We start from the raw sequence: 16,177 nt of genomic DNA, 5'->3' as shown, positions 1-16,177 counted from the left end.
TCTTCTTTGTATGCTAGCTTTGAGTGCCACATTCATGTTGGTGATGTTTAAAGGTAGTTTTTGACATTTTGTATTCTGAAAATGCCAGTTTGTGTGGGAGATCTTCAGCTGTTGCCTTGAGATTTACAGTTGATTCCCAAACCACTTGTTTCACAGTCTGTGGTGATGTGATACATTTGCTTCCTTTTCCTAGTAGACTTTTTCTGGCGGAAAGCTGTAGTGGAAGTCAGTTCTTTGTGGATACATTTATAGCTATCTCCCGATGTGTAGAGATCAATAACCATTTGCCTACAGTCTTCAGAGAGCATGGTGTTGCATGCCAATAATGAGGTCTTCTGGGTGTACCTCCATTTCTTCCCCAGGAAAACAAACTTTAGAGGCTTCTGAGTCTGAGAGTCCCAGAAAATTCCACTACTCTTCCAAATTCTCGTATGTTATGGTACATGTGTTGCCTTTTATTTAAAGGTATGCTTAGAGCTGTAAATAGATAACTTCTTTTTTCTGGAATTTAATTTACATCAAATGACTTTTCTCTGTACAGTGCTATTGCTATTAATGTATAACTTTTAGATTTTTATTAAACAAGGCAGATTATTCAATCTGTAGTGCTGTTTTTTCTTATTATAGAGTATATGGAAAAAATCTGAAAGGCACTTTATATTCATTTTCTGGATTCTTATATAGTTCGTAAATCTAGTCAAGTTTGCAGATGATGCACAAATAGACTAGAAAGCAGCAAATTTTAACGAGTTAAAATTCTTGTGTAGATAAAAAAAAACTTGCAGCTGACATTGTAGGCAAGTGCTTGAAACGATCTTTAGTTACAAAATGGAAAACATTGAACTTGAAGAAACTAAGAAAATGTAGTAGCTGCTGTTGCCACATTAATTACATCTATGTAAGGTATGGAAGCAAAAAAGGCAAATAGAATAATAGTAGGTAAATAGAGGATATATAGGTAAAATCTTCATAGTAACACATGTAGTATATTGTCTGCAATAGGGAATCAGTCCTGAGGGTAAAAACTAGATGCAATTCAAGCCTTAAAGGAATGTTCTACACTGATGGGCTGAAAGACGTAAACCCCTTACTTTTGAATCATAAGGTAAAAGACCATAAGTATAAGCACAATACTCAAAGTTAATCCTGTGGACTCATCAGTAAAAATAATCCAGAAGACTCAAGTGGAAAGTACATGGAAATACATTTAACACCTAGAACCAGGGTGCTTCCCAGCCATGTTGTAGCATCTGCAAATTCTGCCTTTTTTTAAGGAGTGGCTTGAGATCCTTGGAGAGATGGAAGAAATGCTTTATTTATATAGATGCTTATTCTGCAGCAAAATATTTTTTCAGCTATGTTTAATCTTTTACAGTGGATCATAATAATCAAAGTATAAAATTCTTGTAACCTACCTACTTTATATAAAATACATGCTCTAAAAAGACTGGCAATAAGATTCAACCACAGCCACAACTGAGTTGTAAGTATGAATTGCATACATGAAGTGTTTATTCAAATTCCTCTCCCTGTTTTGCAAAACATAGTTATCCTGCACCTCTGACTTGTGTGCTTTGAGGATGGATAAATCTAATTATGACTTGGCCCAAATATTTTTTACATTAGTACCAAATGAGTGTTGAAATGAAAGAAAAAACAGATCTGCAAGTTGGATTTTATTTTTTTTCAGCGGTCAATCTGTGAAAATTGTGTTATTCGCTACACTAAATTTTTAGTAAGTTTAATTCCACACACAAGTCAGGTAATATTACATGCTTTTGTTTGTGTGGGGTTGCTTTGTTACCTTGCAGTGAATGGAGATGGATAGGATGCTTGGCATTCTGTTCACATAGGGGAGGCAAGACAAAATCACCATCAACATTTCTGGTGTGTGCAATTCCAAATGCAAAGTGTCAATACTTGAAGTGTTTTTTCTTGGTAGCAGTTATTTCATTAGTTGGTCTGACTTCCAAATTGGAAAGTAGTGTCTTGCCTCATAGTTTTGCACAAGCTCTGTTTTTTTTGACCCGTTGAAGGAATGTAATTTTCTGGGAAGGGGATATTCTGTCCTCTCCCATTTTCCCTGTTGGAAAAAACATTTCCAACTTTTTTAGCATAGGTCTTCAGTGTTGGTCAATCAGTAAGTCCTGAAACCTACTGAATTAAAGTTCAAACAGACTTGAATATTAACCATCTTTATATATACTGGGTGCTCTATTTGGTTCTACTAACTTCTTTCCACCTAATTAAAAATGTATGTTATCTGTAAAACCACTGCAGACAAGTACCTAATGCTGTCTATGTGACAGTATGTATCCTGGTCTTTAATGTTATTTGTGCAGAGAATGGTACTGAATGTGCAATGCCTACTGCAGAAACTAGTGTAGAGTTATGTGATAATATATAAAAATATCTTGTATACTGAGCTCAAATTGTTCAGAGATTTCTTCTGAACTAATCTTTATATGAATTTCCCACTAATATAGGAATTACAGAAAATTCTAAATTTTCAGACTTTTTTATTTTTAAATTTATTCGCAATTCATTACTGTCAGAGTTTGAACAGTTTATCTCCCTGTGGTGAAAGGTTGTTAAACTATTTTTATTGTCAGTTTATGTGCTGAATGAAACATAGAGTATTTGCTGATCCATTTTGTTAAGTTTTTTTTTTCCTATACCCTAAAGCAACAGAAGCTTAATATTGGGAAATTTGACCTCTGCTGCAAAATGCATTACTGGCATACATATTTTAAAAACATTTAGTATTTTATAAATGTAAATTGAAAGCTGCCATTTAAAATAGCATGGATGTTATTAAAAAGGAGGCATGGGAAAACCTGTACTTGGGAAACAGTGGTTTTAAATCTATCATTAATAGGGGATGACTGAATTGTACTCCTAGTGCCCTTTAGAGAAAACACTGTGCAATGCAATTTGTTTATCTTGAAGCACTCTCTTGTCTGTATCTCTCTACACTAGCTTAAGTGTTTGAATATATGTGGCTGATAGCTGATTTTTAAAACCAGTAAACAGATTAGTATGTAAAAATGAAAGCAATTACATCAGATGTGCACTCTAGCATGAGACATCTTTTCAAATTAATAATTCTGATTTTCAGTCTCATTTTATATATAAATGACACTCCTTGCAGGGATGTACACCCCCAGCAATTTGGAAATGACTAAGCAGTATTTGACTATTGCAAATGTATATGCTTGATTGTAAGTACTAATGGACCTATTAGTTTGGTCAGCCTTACTGAAAGTCTTATGCAAGACCTGTTAAATTACAGATTATTGAAGCATACAGATGTGTGATGCTCTTTGTTACATCTCGGTATCTGATTGCAGACCATTTCTTTTCTTGTAGTGTCAGACATTTCCTCATCTGTGCTTTCAAAGCCAGAATCATAGTTTTTACAACAGCTTGATCACTTTTGTTTATTTTATTCTATGTTTGAGTTAAGCATTTTGAAAGCATAAAACAAAAAAATAGTTTAAAAAGAGTTTCAATAGAGCTGTTACATGTTGATGTTCTGACAAATTCTCTCAGCTACAATAAAGATTCAGTTATTTTTTCAGTACTGGCAGTGTTCAAGATTTATGATACTGGACATGGCCCTCTTCATGCAATTCATTAGCTGTTATTCCATGTCAATTTTCCATTACACTTTGTAAAACCAAAACATCTGATCACCTTCAAATGCATGAAACCCCAAAATTATAAAGCATCTTTCTGAGGCAATGTTACAATCACCATTACATCTTGCATTCACTACCATTATCAAACATTGAATAGTTTGACTGTGTTATACAACATTGTTAGATCCTCTGAACTGTGTAGCACTTGAGAGAACATGCTGAGTGTCTTTTTACTCAGGTTCTCTATGGTATAATGATGAAGTGCATTCCATAAAGTCTGCAGGTAATCAGTTTGAATACAGTTGGAAATAACTAGATTATCTGTGTTCTGTGAGGCCTGGAAACAGCATCAGTCATAATACAGGGCTGCTTTATGCGATGTTAGAAATGCATATTGCTCCAAACTGATTGGTGCTGAATATCATAATCCACAACATAATTTTAATGTGTTCAATAGTTTTTGTCAGCCTCCCTCTGTTCCTCCTTTTGCCTCTTAAGCAGAGACTGAAATGTGTAATTTCTTGCTTTTTTTAAGGGATAATTCTTTCCTTTAGGTCAAACACTTCTGTTTTCTAGGTTAGGGTGCTAACATACTGCTCCCTCTAAACATATTGGGACAAGTTGTATTCATGATGAGGCTAACAAAAGTGATAAGTACAATGTTTTATGTTTGTGTAATTCCATTTCTACATTTGATTACAACAGAAACGTACAATGCCTCGTGGTCCACCCAGTGATTTCAAGTGACCATAAGCGTTGGGAGACCTTCACTGTGTAAACAGATGATTTTAAAAGTCATTTTTTGTTTGCATATCCCTTTGAAGAAATATGGGCACAATTTAAAATGCATACTCACTGTAGAGTGATTTGGTTAGTTTGATTTTCTACCTTTTCTCCAAATGAAGTGCTTCTTGCATTGAGTGTTTTGAGTTATGCTACATGATGACATACCACCCCATTTACTACTGCAAAAGTGGACAGTGTTTAACTTAAGAATTCATTCTTCCGCTGCCATTATTAGTAATATCAGTAAGAACAAGTGAGCAAGACCCCGAGATGACCATGCATGCCCAGGTCATGACTTTACCTCCACTATACTTCAGAATTTTCTCTGAATCACAGAGGTGAACCTGCCATGTTAAACCAAGATAAATTTGGTCCAAAGTATGGATAGATTAAAGTGTGAAGAAAAGGGGATTACAATTCTTTCAAGGGACATCACATCTGTGAAGTATGGTGGATGTAATGTCATGCAGGGCTGCCTCTGGACCTGGCTCACTTGCCTTTATTGGTGATTGATTGTGATTGAACACAAATATAAATTATTTACTGAAAATCTTAAATATATCGGGGCAGTAAAGTCAAAACCTTTTTGGAGGTCACCGTTGTGTTCAAAATTAAGCCAAAATGTCTTTGTTCTAGACCTGTCACCCTTTCTTTCCTGTCTTGTTAATATTTTTTGTGTTTTGCTATGGTTCCTTCTTCCTATAGGCAGCTTTTAAGACCATTGCTGAAAATTCCTCATGTAGTCCAAATTATCCTCGGTAACTACAGACCAGTTTCAAAGGTTCTGAAGAGCATTGTCCCTCTATTTCAAAATTGTATAATGCTGTTTTGGTGTAAAGTGGTATTTATTAGCTGAAAATGTGAAAAGAGGTAAAGTATCTTGAAGTTTAAGTATCTTTAAGTGGGAGATTCCACAATAAGGTAGCGGTTGAGCTCTGCTGGGGGAGTTCTCTTGGGGGTTCCAGGGAGGAAGGTGCTCTGGTCCTTTTGTAATGGGCACTGGAGGAATGCAGTTTGGTCTTTTGTTGCAACTGTCTGCTGCCTTATAAACGAGGACTCTTTTTTTGTATCTTTTTGATGGTGATTTGGTTTAATTTGGCACCTATTGAGAACTGAGCACTGGTGACTGTGCTGGGGAAGGGCGAGCCTGTGACAATCTGGTGTGTAATGAGTTGTCATATTTCAATCCATATCCTGTTCAAAGCACAGCACAGAAATGATCTTATTTAGGGTTTCAGATACTATAATGGTTATGTATTCTGGATCCTAGGCAATGCTTGTGTTTTCTGTTCCACATGCTGCCTTCGCCAACTGATTAGAAATTTTCTTAAATGCCAGAAAGGTTCAGTTGGAATTGCTGACACCAGTTTCTGCTAGTTGGAATCTTATTTTTGGGATTGGATCAAGTAAGTGTCAACATCCTCTAATGTACTGACAATAATTTACAAATGTATACTACCTCCTTTCATACCTTGTTCAGTAGATAATAGTTAGCTGTTGTGCCACAAACCAGGTTGGGATCTGTGTACCAAAGCTGTGGATTTCTTTGCCTGTATTCATAAGAAACCAAATCTCCTTAGTATTTTAAAAACGTAATGAATTTTTTAAATCATAATCAGTTAGAAGAATCTGATTTATTGTAAATGAATTACATATTTACAAATGTAAGGCATGTCTTTTTCTGCTTTAGCTTTTCAGTTCCGTTACATTTTATGGAGCTGGTGCTTTGCCTTTTACATCTGACTAGGAAAGTTGTTGGTTAATGCTGTTCTGGATTTGGAAATTTTTGTCATTCATCACTTATATAAGTAGATGTTGGATCTCTTTTATAGATTTGCAGTTTTAACGGGGTTGTTTGCTGTTCTTTGCCGACACCTCTGGAAAACGTATTGCCAATTAAAAAAAAAATTCAACACTTGGCATGTTATTAAAGGCTCAAGTTAAATCTTCAGTGGTGTAATTAGAATGTTTTTTCGTGAGTCTTCAGTTTTTAAAGCTGTTTACGTTTTCATTTTCAGTTCTGAAAACTGCCTTACGGAATATCGTTCCCATTTACTCATCAAATGTGAATCTTAACTTTGGATTATTTAGCTCCCAATCAGTGAAGTTCATTTTCTGAATAAAATGCAGATGTTGTGGAAGTCTGGAACAAGACAAAGTTATGTAGCCATATTGTTGAAGCACATACACTTAGCTGCTAGCAACCTAATAGTATGGATAGGCTGAATGAACTCATTTGTAACATTTGGAACCTCTTATTTCTTATCCCCTATCCACATTGTACCTCTGCTACCTTAATCACTGATAGTGACAAAGTTGTTGTGATTTCAGCACCTTGCAAAATATTTTTGGTTCAAGAATTGCTTTATTTTGGATATAATTGCTGTGAATATGTAGATGTATTACAGCAGTCTTAACAATTCTGACAATTTAATGATTTAGAAATGTTTTACAGCAAAATATGCTATCTAAAGTTAAAATGACTCAGCACTTTGATGGCCTTGGAGTTTAAATGCTTCTCATCATTGTCATACAATTTTTCTTTTCTCTAAAAATTAATTCTGTAGTGGCGCTCAGTAGCCATTTTATCTTCCCTCTGTTGTGAGCAGAGTGTGTTAAGAAATCTGAAATTTAAATGCAATGCTCAGTTTCTTAATGCAGTGAACGCTGCTATTGACAGGGCCTCACTGCAGCGAACAAAACCTTACTGAACACCTCATAGCTTCCTATGTTTTTGCTTTTCATTTTTGTCTTTGCACTTTGAACTGAATTTCTAAGACGTTTTAAGTAGTGGATAGTTAAAGGGCTATAAAAAGTAACAGTAATCTGACCTTTGAGGGCTGGATTTGCTAGTATACAGTACATTTGAAAAAAAATCAAATAATAAATTCCTGAATGCAGCACTGTATTTTGCAGCATGTCCTGGGAGCTGTTCTAGAAAATTAAGGAATTTAATTTGTGCGTTACTCAGCATGGCTAATATTCAGGGCTTTGTTTCCTAAATTAGAATTGCTTAAGTGTTTTCTTCATTACTTTTTGGTTTCATTTTTTTCCCACAGAAACAAGACATTTTATCCTAACTGCAGGTGAAGACTTTCAGTTTAAAGTTAGTTTTATTCAATATGTAGTGAAATATAAAATCCCTTTTTTACTTGAGCATTGGCTAAACCAGAACCTAAGACAGCGGAGACTGGATGGTTAAAACACTGTTCCCCGAGCTGTGGGGGCATCACGCAATGAATGTAGAATTGCATCCATGGAGTGAAAATAAGGACCGTTGTAAAATAACTAGTCCTGAGGTGGTGGTTGTCTGCTTGGTTTTTTAGTTTCAACTTTTTTTTGTTGGAACGTAAAATTCAATCACACTCAATGACTGTGAAAATAAGATTCTTGGAGAAGAGCACCTTTTTTCCCCTTTCTGTTGTGCCATGATTGAGGCTATGTGATCGCAAAAGTTGATAACCCTGTTCCAATAGACCCACTGAGCGAGTAATGGGTTATGAGGCTTGTACTTATTGGCGTTGTTCTCATCTGCTATTATAAAACAGTCATTGGAAGTCCCAGTTGGGACCATATGATAGGGCTTGGATGTGCCAGGGTATATAATATATGTAAATCTATATGCTATAAAGGCCACAACTGCCGGAACCACCAATTTTGGGTGGAGTGTCGAGATTTGTTTTGTCTTGTGCTCCATTGTTTTTATCTGCTTTATTTGCAGTAACATTGCAGAGGCTCTTGTTAGTAAAGGACTGGCTACAGTGATCCGGTATCGTCAAGATGATGATCAGAGGTCATCACACTACGATGAACTGCTTGCTGCAGAAGCAAGGTAAGAACCTATATCGTCTTGACAGAAAATTGAACTCATTGTGCTGCCACAGATGACATAAACTGCTTGAGTGAAATGAAACTGCTTTCTTCTGGGTTTAAATCTGGACTGAATTGCGGTAGTGCTGGATCCATCAACAACCAGCTTACTTTGTGTGTTGTAAATGAACAGATTTCCTTAATGCCACTGTGCTTTTTCTTTTTAAGAAACTGGTATAAACTTAAGATTTAAAGTACTGTTTAAAAGTTTCACCAAGATGCTGTGGAATAGAATGGTGTTGTTCATTCTCTTAAATCATTTGATTCATTGTTCTTTCAAGATCAATGAATTGTGATACTGTACATACGTTCCCTGTATTTTATACATTTCCTTTCCCCAGATTTGTTTCATAATCTGTCAGATTTTTTAATATAAAAGACATTTTACTGCTACAGTTATGTACGTTTTTGTATAGGACAGAGTATAACAAGCTGTTGCATTTCTAATTTAAAAAATCCACTTTTCAGCTGACTTTTTTTGGTGATTGTTACCTATGAAAATTAACAAGTAGTTTAGATTTTTGATTCTACTGTAGAGCTTAGTTTTTTTCAACAGTTTCTGTAATAATTCTTCCCCACAACTTTAATGCTGTCTCCACATGTTATGATGACCCTGTGCAAACTGGCGGATTTCTTTAAGTCTCAAATCTCACATTCCATCACTCACAACACCCTTATGTGGGAATGCAAATTAAATTAGAGGTTCATAGTTAATAAGCACTGTTAATGATATTGATATGAAACCTTTACATGTTTCAACAATGTTAGCTGTAATATATGCTTGATAAGATCATTTTTTTCTAACTTAGTAACAGTCTCTCTGAAGATGTTCATTGTAAATTCTTAACACTTTGTATCGCTAAGTCAACTAGTTGCAAGCTTTATATTAAGGTTTGTGCTAGATATATTCTAAAAATCAGATATTTTGGAATCCTTTTTTTGTGCAGAATGCACAAGGGGGGCTTTTAATCAAAGTACTATGATCAAAATGAAGTGCTGAATGTTTGAGGCTGATGCATATTGCTGTACTGTCAAATCCCTAATTATTAATTGCCTGTTTCAATATAATTGTTTGGGGCTGGGATATGCCTGTAGTAAACGTCAAGACTCTTGTCTTCTTTTTGCACCTCTGCTCCCTGAGTGGGAATTTACAAAGGGTGAAGAGAAGTGTTTGTACAGGCAAAAGTGATGTGCACATGCACAAAAGACAAAAGGTTCCCTGCTTTGAATCACATCACCATGATACTATTTCTCATAGAGGTCACGTGCCCTGAGTGTTGCAGTGAGAGGGCACTCAGCTTGACTGTACAAGCACTGTCTGACAGGATAAATCTGCAATTGGTCCAGAACTGGCTCACTACATGACAAGATCATCAGATTCAGTGAGCTAACGAAGGGAACCCTTGACCATGGGTGATGACAGAATTGGGCACCAAGAAAAATCCATAAACCCAATTACAAGCCCATCAGGCTTCTCTACAGTTGTAGCCTGATGTCTCCAGCTGGCATGACTGCTGATTTTGCATAGACATTGACTATAACCTCCTGGGTAATTAGCAAACTGTTATTAATCCTGCTTCTCTATTTCTTGAAAAGTAGAGAGCTGGAGCATACAGAAGCAACCATGAAAGGTTTTCTGAAGTCTGTAAAAACATCATTGCTTTAATGGTGGTATTGTAATGGTGTTAAGGCCTTTTGATAGCAGTTTCAGTAGAAGGCTTCTCGTAAATGATCTCACTGCACAGTATAATGCATTATGAAGTCCATATTCCAGTTTTATGGTTCAAAACATTAGTATATAGGTCTTACGCAGGTCTTGACGAAGAATACTTAGTTTTCTAACTTTTAAGTTGCAAAATAGATCTTGAAAGTACTTGAAAATTGAAGTTGTATTGAAGTTGTTTGAAAGTAATTGAATTTGTGATCATGTGTAACAATCTGTTGAAGGTTTCTGGAAATTATAACTTCTTCAACTCATTCCCTGCTTGCTGATGAATGTTCCACCTATCAGCAGCAATGATTCTGTAGATTAATGCAATTAACTGCTTTCTTTTTCCAGTAACAAAATAGTAATTTCATATTTAATTTAATAGGTGCACATTATACCTGGTGTTCCCTAGGTCTTAGTACTAGACCTTCTGCTATTCAGTGTTTACATGTTTCTTGTTGGTCAGATATTAGTCTGAATTATTATTTCTATGAAGGTAGCTGTTTTGGTTCTTATTCTTATTATTCTTATTGCTTTTCGGGTATATATCCTATATATACAGGGTTATATTAAATCATTTTTTGTATACCTTAATTGTGTGTTAATTAGTTATTATTGGGTTATTGGATCATTATTATTTCCCTCAGATCGATTTAATACAATCAATGTTGTAACCAGTACCGTCAACTAATAAGGTGTTTTGATCAGAAATGAAGAATGGGAGTAATATTGCCGGACAGTCCTTTGTTTGTGACTGGACTGAAAAATGTGAACACATTCATGTATTTTTTAAGTGATATTGGATTTGCCTGCCTTCATTTCCTGTGACTCTTGAACTTTGTCAAATGTCCCAAATGCTTAAATGTTGTCATAGCCAAAACATAGCTAAGGAAACCAATCTTTATTTCATATTTTGAATCAAGTATAGAATTGAATTTTGTGTTGTAGTGTAGCTCAGAATGAATATTGAATGTTAACTTTCTAAGTAGAAAAGCACAGTGTGTTATCTTCAAGATCTGTGAAAGCAGTCAGGCACCTCCTTTAACCCAAAATTCTCTTTAAATATAGCAAGGACATTAAAATGTTAAATTTCATTATATACTGATTTTATTTTTTCCAAAGATGTGCATGGCATTCTTCGCAAATGTAAGATAAAGGTTTCTGTAATCCAATACACGGTACCTTTTAAATGGATAATGCATTTTTCCACTTTAATGAAAAACAATTTTCTTCCTACACTTCTTGCTAATGAGTTTAAAAAATATTGTTCATGATCTGAGTAATTTTTCTGCTATAAAGTGTGCAATAGATATTATCACTGCTTACCCTTCAGATGTCATATGCATGTAATAAGACCCTGGGGGCAGTCTAAATTTCACAGTGATTGGACAGGGCAAAATGCAGATTGCCTCATTAATTTGTAAAAATGTAGGGCAAGCATGCAAGTCAGCCATTGGGTCGAACTATGTTATGTGGCTTGTCATTGTATTATTGATTGTTTGAGAATGCTGCATTATAAAAGTGTAAGTGGGTAATAGTCTCCATGTAGAATGAGGCCATGTAAATGTCTCTGTAATTTTAACATAATGACAGCTGGATGAGTACCTCTCAACAATTTTCATTAGTCAGACCAGCTGACTCTTGTGTTAATCAGGTCGACTTACTTTGTTAAATAGCCTACTTACGTTTTCGGAGACTTCTAACGATTTATTTTAATCTTTTAGTAAACTTATTTTTGCATATCTGATGAGGCAGTGTCTTTGGGGGGGGGGGAGCTTGTCACAGAAGAGTCCAGGTTAACATGAAGCAGACAGACCAAAGAAAGCTGACATTTTCCTGAATCTGATGTAAATGGCTTTGAATTATTTGTCCACGTGATACATCAGTAAAAGTTTTTTTTTTTCTTGGCTTAAAGCTTAAAGCAATAAAAATATTGCTTCAATATTAAGGGGGCATTCTGATATGTTTTTAAGTGTTTTAAGTTTTATAAGCCTGGGCTTTAATTACACTTCTGGAAACAGGCTCATCAGATGTACTGATGTACTAGTTAATGTAATATTGCTTATCTTGCATAAATTAATGGGTTGCATACTGTCGTAAATATTCTTTCATATGAATAGTGATATGAACATATTTGTGAAGACACCTTGATTAACTGCTCTTTGCCGCAGGCCTCTATTGCAGTTGGAATGTGTACTTTGTTAATAACAGATTAACAACTTAAACCCGGATCCTGTTTTTTCTTCATGGCATGATTCACAGATAACCTGGTATCACTTAGCATTATACTGTATTATGCAAATGTTTTGACCTTTTGCCTACAGATACTCTTATACCTATTGTCTTTTTTATTTGGTCAAAGTGAATATTGAAAAACTGGTATGATGAGCGTGTTTCCTTTCCTTTTTTAGAGCCATTAAGAATGGGAAAGGTTTGCACAGCAAAAAGGAGGTTCCAATCCACCGTGTTGCAGATATTTCTGGGGTAAGGTTCAATGTATACTTGATTTCAGTCAACAGCAGCTGGATTTAACCTTACTGGACTTTACTGGCTTCTGGCCAACTGAAACTGACTGAACTGAAGTGTTATGGAATGATCTTCAGAGTGGGGTGATAAAAGAACCAACCTAAAGCTGTTCTAAAGATTCTTAGTATCTTAAAGATACTGAACCTCTCTGACAATATGACAACTATATGTGCATGAGGAAATGTTTAATTAAAGTGCTTACAATGGATATGTATCATATCTTCTGACAGTTTATTAAGTAAATTGTTCATCTTATTAGATAAATTGTTCAACATATCTATACTTGTGACTGTAGCAGTTTGTATGGAGAATGCAAGTTGAGCAGTATGTGTGGTAATTGCTGTCACCCAAGAAAATGAGCACTAATGTTGAACTAGCACTGCTCTGTCTCTCCAATTTGAAATCAGTATAATCTTAACATTGTTGTGACTTTGCAGTGCTGTCCTTGCAACACAGTGGCTATATCTGTTAAAAATAGTCACCCATGTATTTATATAAATCTCCTGCTGTCTTTGAGAGTCAGGTATGAAGTTTTATCTGGCCTCTAATTTAAATGCAAATGGCAAAATGTGAATACAATTTTGGAATGTCCAAACATTGAATAAAGCACTCACGTTAAAGAAAAGTGATGCTCAAGTATTAAAATCTTCTTTACTCAGTAATGAGTCTCAAGAAAATTTTAAATAGAATTGGAAAGAGGATTTCTACATGGATTTTTTGCTAATGTTGTGTGGCATTTAATTGTTTACAGTGAAAAAACATAACTCCAGAAATCTTCCATTAAAATAAACTGCTTCATTTTATGCATAAATCTATTTTATGATTTCTGAAAGTGATTTTTTGTAAAAAAAAAACAACAATCCATACAATGCATTAAGCACATGAATTATTTTATGAAAATAAAATTGTTCTGCAATTATATTAATATCTGCAAGTATGTCTTCTGCAATTTTTATTATGGTTGATATATCAAATATAAATCATGGTAGGGCTGCATACCAAAATGATTATTAGCAGTGTTATTATCAGGGTGAAAGCTAGGCTTGAATGTAAAGTGTGAAATTGACATTTTAACTATCTATTATATTCTCCCATTTTAACACTTCAGTTTTATTTATTCATGTTTTTGAGGGAGCCTTTTTTTTAATATCCAGCAGCTTTACCACCTTATAGCCTGATCTTGTCTGATCTCAGAAGGAAAGCAAGGCTGGGCCTGGTTGGTACTGCAATTGGACACCTGAGTTAAAATCAGATTTCTGCTGTGAGTGATGTTGGAGGTCAAGTAGGGTCACTCTTCCATCTGGGCCAGAATTTCCAAGCCAGTGCTACAGTATGGTGACAAGGGGCCATTAAAGATCCCATGACACTATTTGGATGTCCTGGAAAACTTCCATTTTGGGCCTGTCTATCTGCTGTCCCTATGTTAAGTCAGCTGGTAATTTCTTTCTTCTCCACTTAATCTTCTGTGTAATGAGAATGCTGATGCATAATTACCACTGAGCATCACCTGGTTAGGTCAGCATTTCAGTGGTGGATGAAGGGGATGTTCACCTATATATAAGATGCTTTAGTACATTTTGGATGAAAAACATTATACAAATTAAATCAATAATTTATAGTATTTAGTTGATACTGTCGTTTCCAATATAAAGAGTTCATAAACTTTATCAGCACCTTAGGATTTTTCACAAATGTAATACCTCAAATGTTTTTACGTCTTAATCTTAGTCTTAATAATTGACAGTCAGCCTAATGGCACACAAAGGGTAATATGTCCACATTTATTCTCAAAAGATACAACATTCACTATCCCATGTAAAAAAAGTATATGCACTTTTAAAATCAGTCATTTGCAACACTGACTGCAACTAAACATTTCCTGTACCTGTTAATCAGACTCTCAGATTGGTTTTGAGGAATTGTGGTCCATTCTTCCTTACAGAACTCCTTAAATTCTGGAACATTTAAAGGCTGCTTTTCCTGCCACAAATTTTCGATGGGGTTTCAGTCTGGACTTTGACTAGGCCAGTGTAAAAACTCAGTTTCTTAGTCTGCAATCATGTCCCGCTATAAGACATACTTTTGGTTCAGGTTGTCAATGTCAATGTCCAGTTCCTGAGACAGCAAAGTGGACCCAAACTACCACACTCTAACCACCACATTTTGATGGATGGGATGAGGTTGAAAAGCAGTTTGATTTTTGCTAAACATAACTTTTCTTGCTGAGGGCAAAGAGCTCTGTCTTTAATTAATCTGTCCACAGAACTCCAGAAGCCTTGTGGATCATCTTTGGCAGCAATGTTCTTTCTGGAGAGCTGTAGTTTTCTCCTTGCTTTCCTTCCATTAACACCATTCTTGTTTGGTCATTTTCTGATAGCTGAGTCATGAACATTATCTAAAGCAAGAGTGGCTTGCAATATTTTGGATTTTACTCTGGGATTCTTTGCAACTTTTTTTTTATTTCGTCAGGATGACTGCACCTGAGTAGACTTATTGTGGTCTTCAACGCTTTACATTTCACTGTTTGACAGTGGATTGGTGGAGCATACAGTTCTTAGAAGTGGCTTTATAACCCATTGAGGTGCTTCAGTGACTTTTTTTCTAAGGTCTGAGATTGAAGCATGACTTGTTTCCACACACCTGTGTGGTGAAGACCAAGCTCACAATTGTCTGGTCTTTATATATGGTGGGGCCTTCCAAAGTCAGCCCTCAAGATCTTCCTAATTATTTATGCACCTGATCCTTATTATTCTCTTAATTGAACTAATGAAACTAGGGGTTCACTAATTTTTTACCATCCCCTTTTCTTTAATTACTCATTGTTGAAGACATACATCTCATACACCCTTTTGTTTCAAGAGATATTGAATTTGTTACTATAAATCCTATTGGATATTGAAATTAATTGATTTATGAAGGCTATTAAGTTAAATATACAGTTCATATTTTCCTTTGGTGTTCACAAACATTTTCGTGGCACTGTATTTTGCCATGTGTTTTCATGCTTAGGGCTTGGTTCATATCTTGTTTTTCATGGGAATGTCCTTTCCCCAGACCGACCAAATAGATCTGTGGTCTGTGTTGCCGGTATGTAACCTGTAACCTTTAGTATGTTGGATATGACATAGTAGGAGTGCCATTCAGTTTCAGACTATTTTTGTATTTAAATCTGTATTTAAAGCCAGTTTCCTATTGGGTCTTATTTAGTTCTCAATATGAAGTACATAAGCTGCTTTCAATTTCTAGCACATCACTGAACATGGATATTATATAGTTTTCTCCTTATTTCAAATCATGATATTTACAGTGTACTGCATCAGTTCTATAAAATGTTTAAAGCCTTATTGTTTATGAAAAATGTATTCAGATTCTCTAGTCAAGTATCTCTTATCCTTAAAATAAGAGCAAACTTTCTTCTTCTATTATACTGTTTGTCACTAGAATAATTGAAACATACAGTATTCTCAGACAGTATATTTAAGATGTAATAGATTTGTGTAAGGGAAGGTGGACCATATTTGTCTGAAACTTTGAGGAGTATAAATTACCTGTCTTGTTTTCTTGTCTGCTTGTATTGATTATTTTTTGTTGTAGCAGGAACTAACCTCCAGGGTACATGTAGGATGGATAATTTGGAAATTCTAAC

At 35.2% G+C, this 16,177-nt stretch overlaps 1 protein-coding gene across 1 annotated transcript in view; it reads left to right on the top strand.

Moving 5' to 3' along the window:
- The window catches only part of snd1 (staphylococcal nuclease and tudor domain containing 1), a 309,136-nt gene that overhangs the window by 65,017 nt on the left and 227,942 nt on the right, over positions 1–16,177 (top strand). Inside the window, exons 13-14 of the mRNA XM_088922699.1 lie at positions 8,149–8,259; positions 12,417–12,489. Of these exons, the coding sequence (XP_088778825.1) occupies positions 8,149–8,259; positions 12,417–12,489 (184 nt within the window). The remainder of the gene's footprint in view (positions 1–8,148; positions 8,260–12,416; positions 12,490–16,177) is intronic.

The sequence above is a fragment of the Atractosteus spatula genome, chromosome 8, assembly GCF_055471065.1.
Source record: "Atractosteus spatula isolate fAtrSpa1 chromosome 8, fAtrSpa1.hap1, whole genome shotgun sequence".
NCBI lineage: Eukaryota > Metazoa > Chordata > Actinopteri > Semionotiformes > Lepisosteidae > Atractosteus > Atractosteus spatula.
Note: the sequence above shows the minus strand (reverse complement) of the source record. Positions and strands in the feature narration are given on the sequence as shown.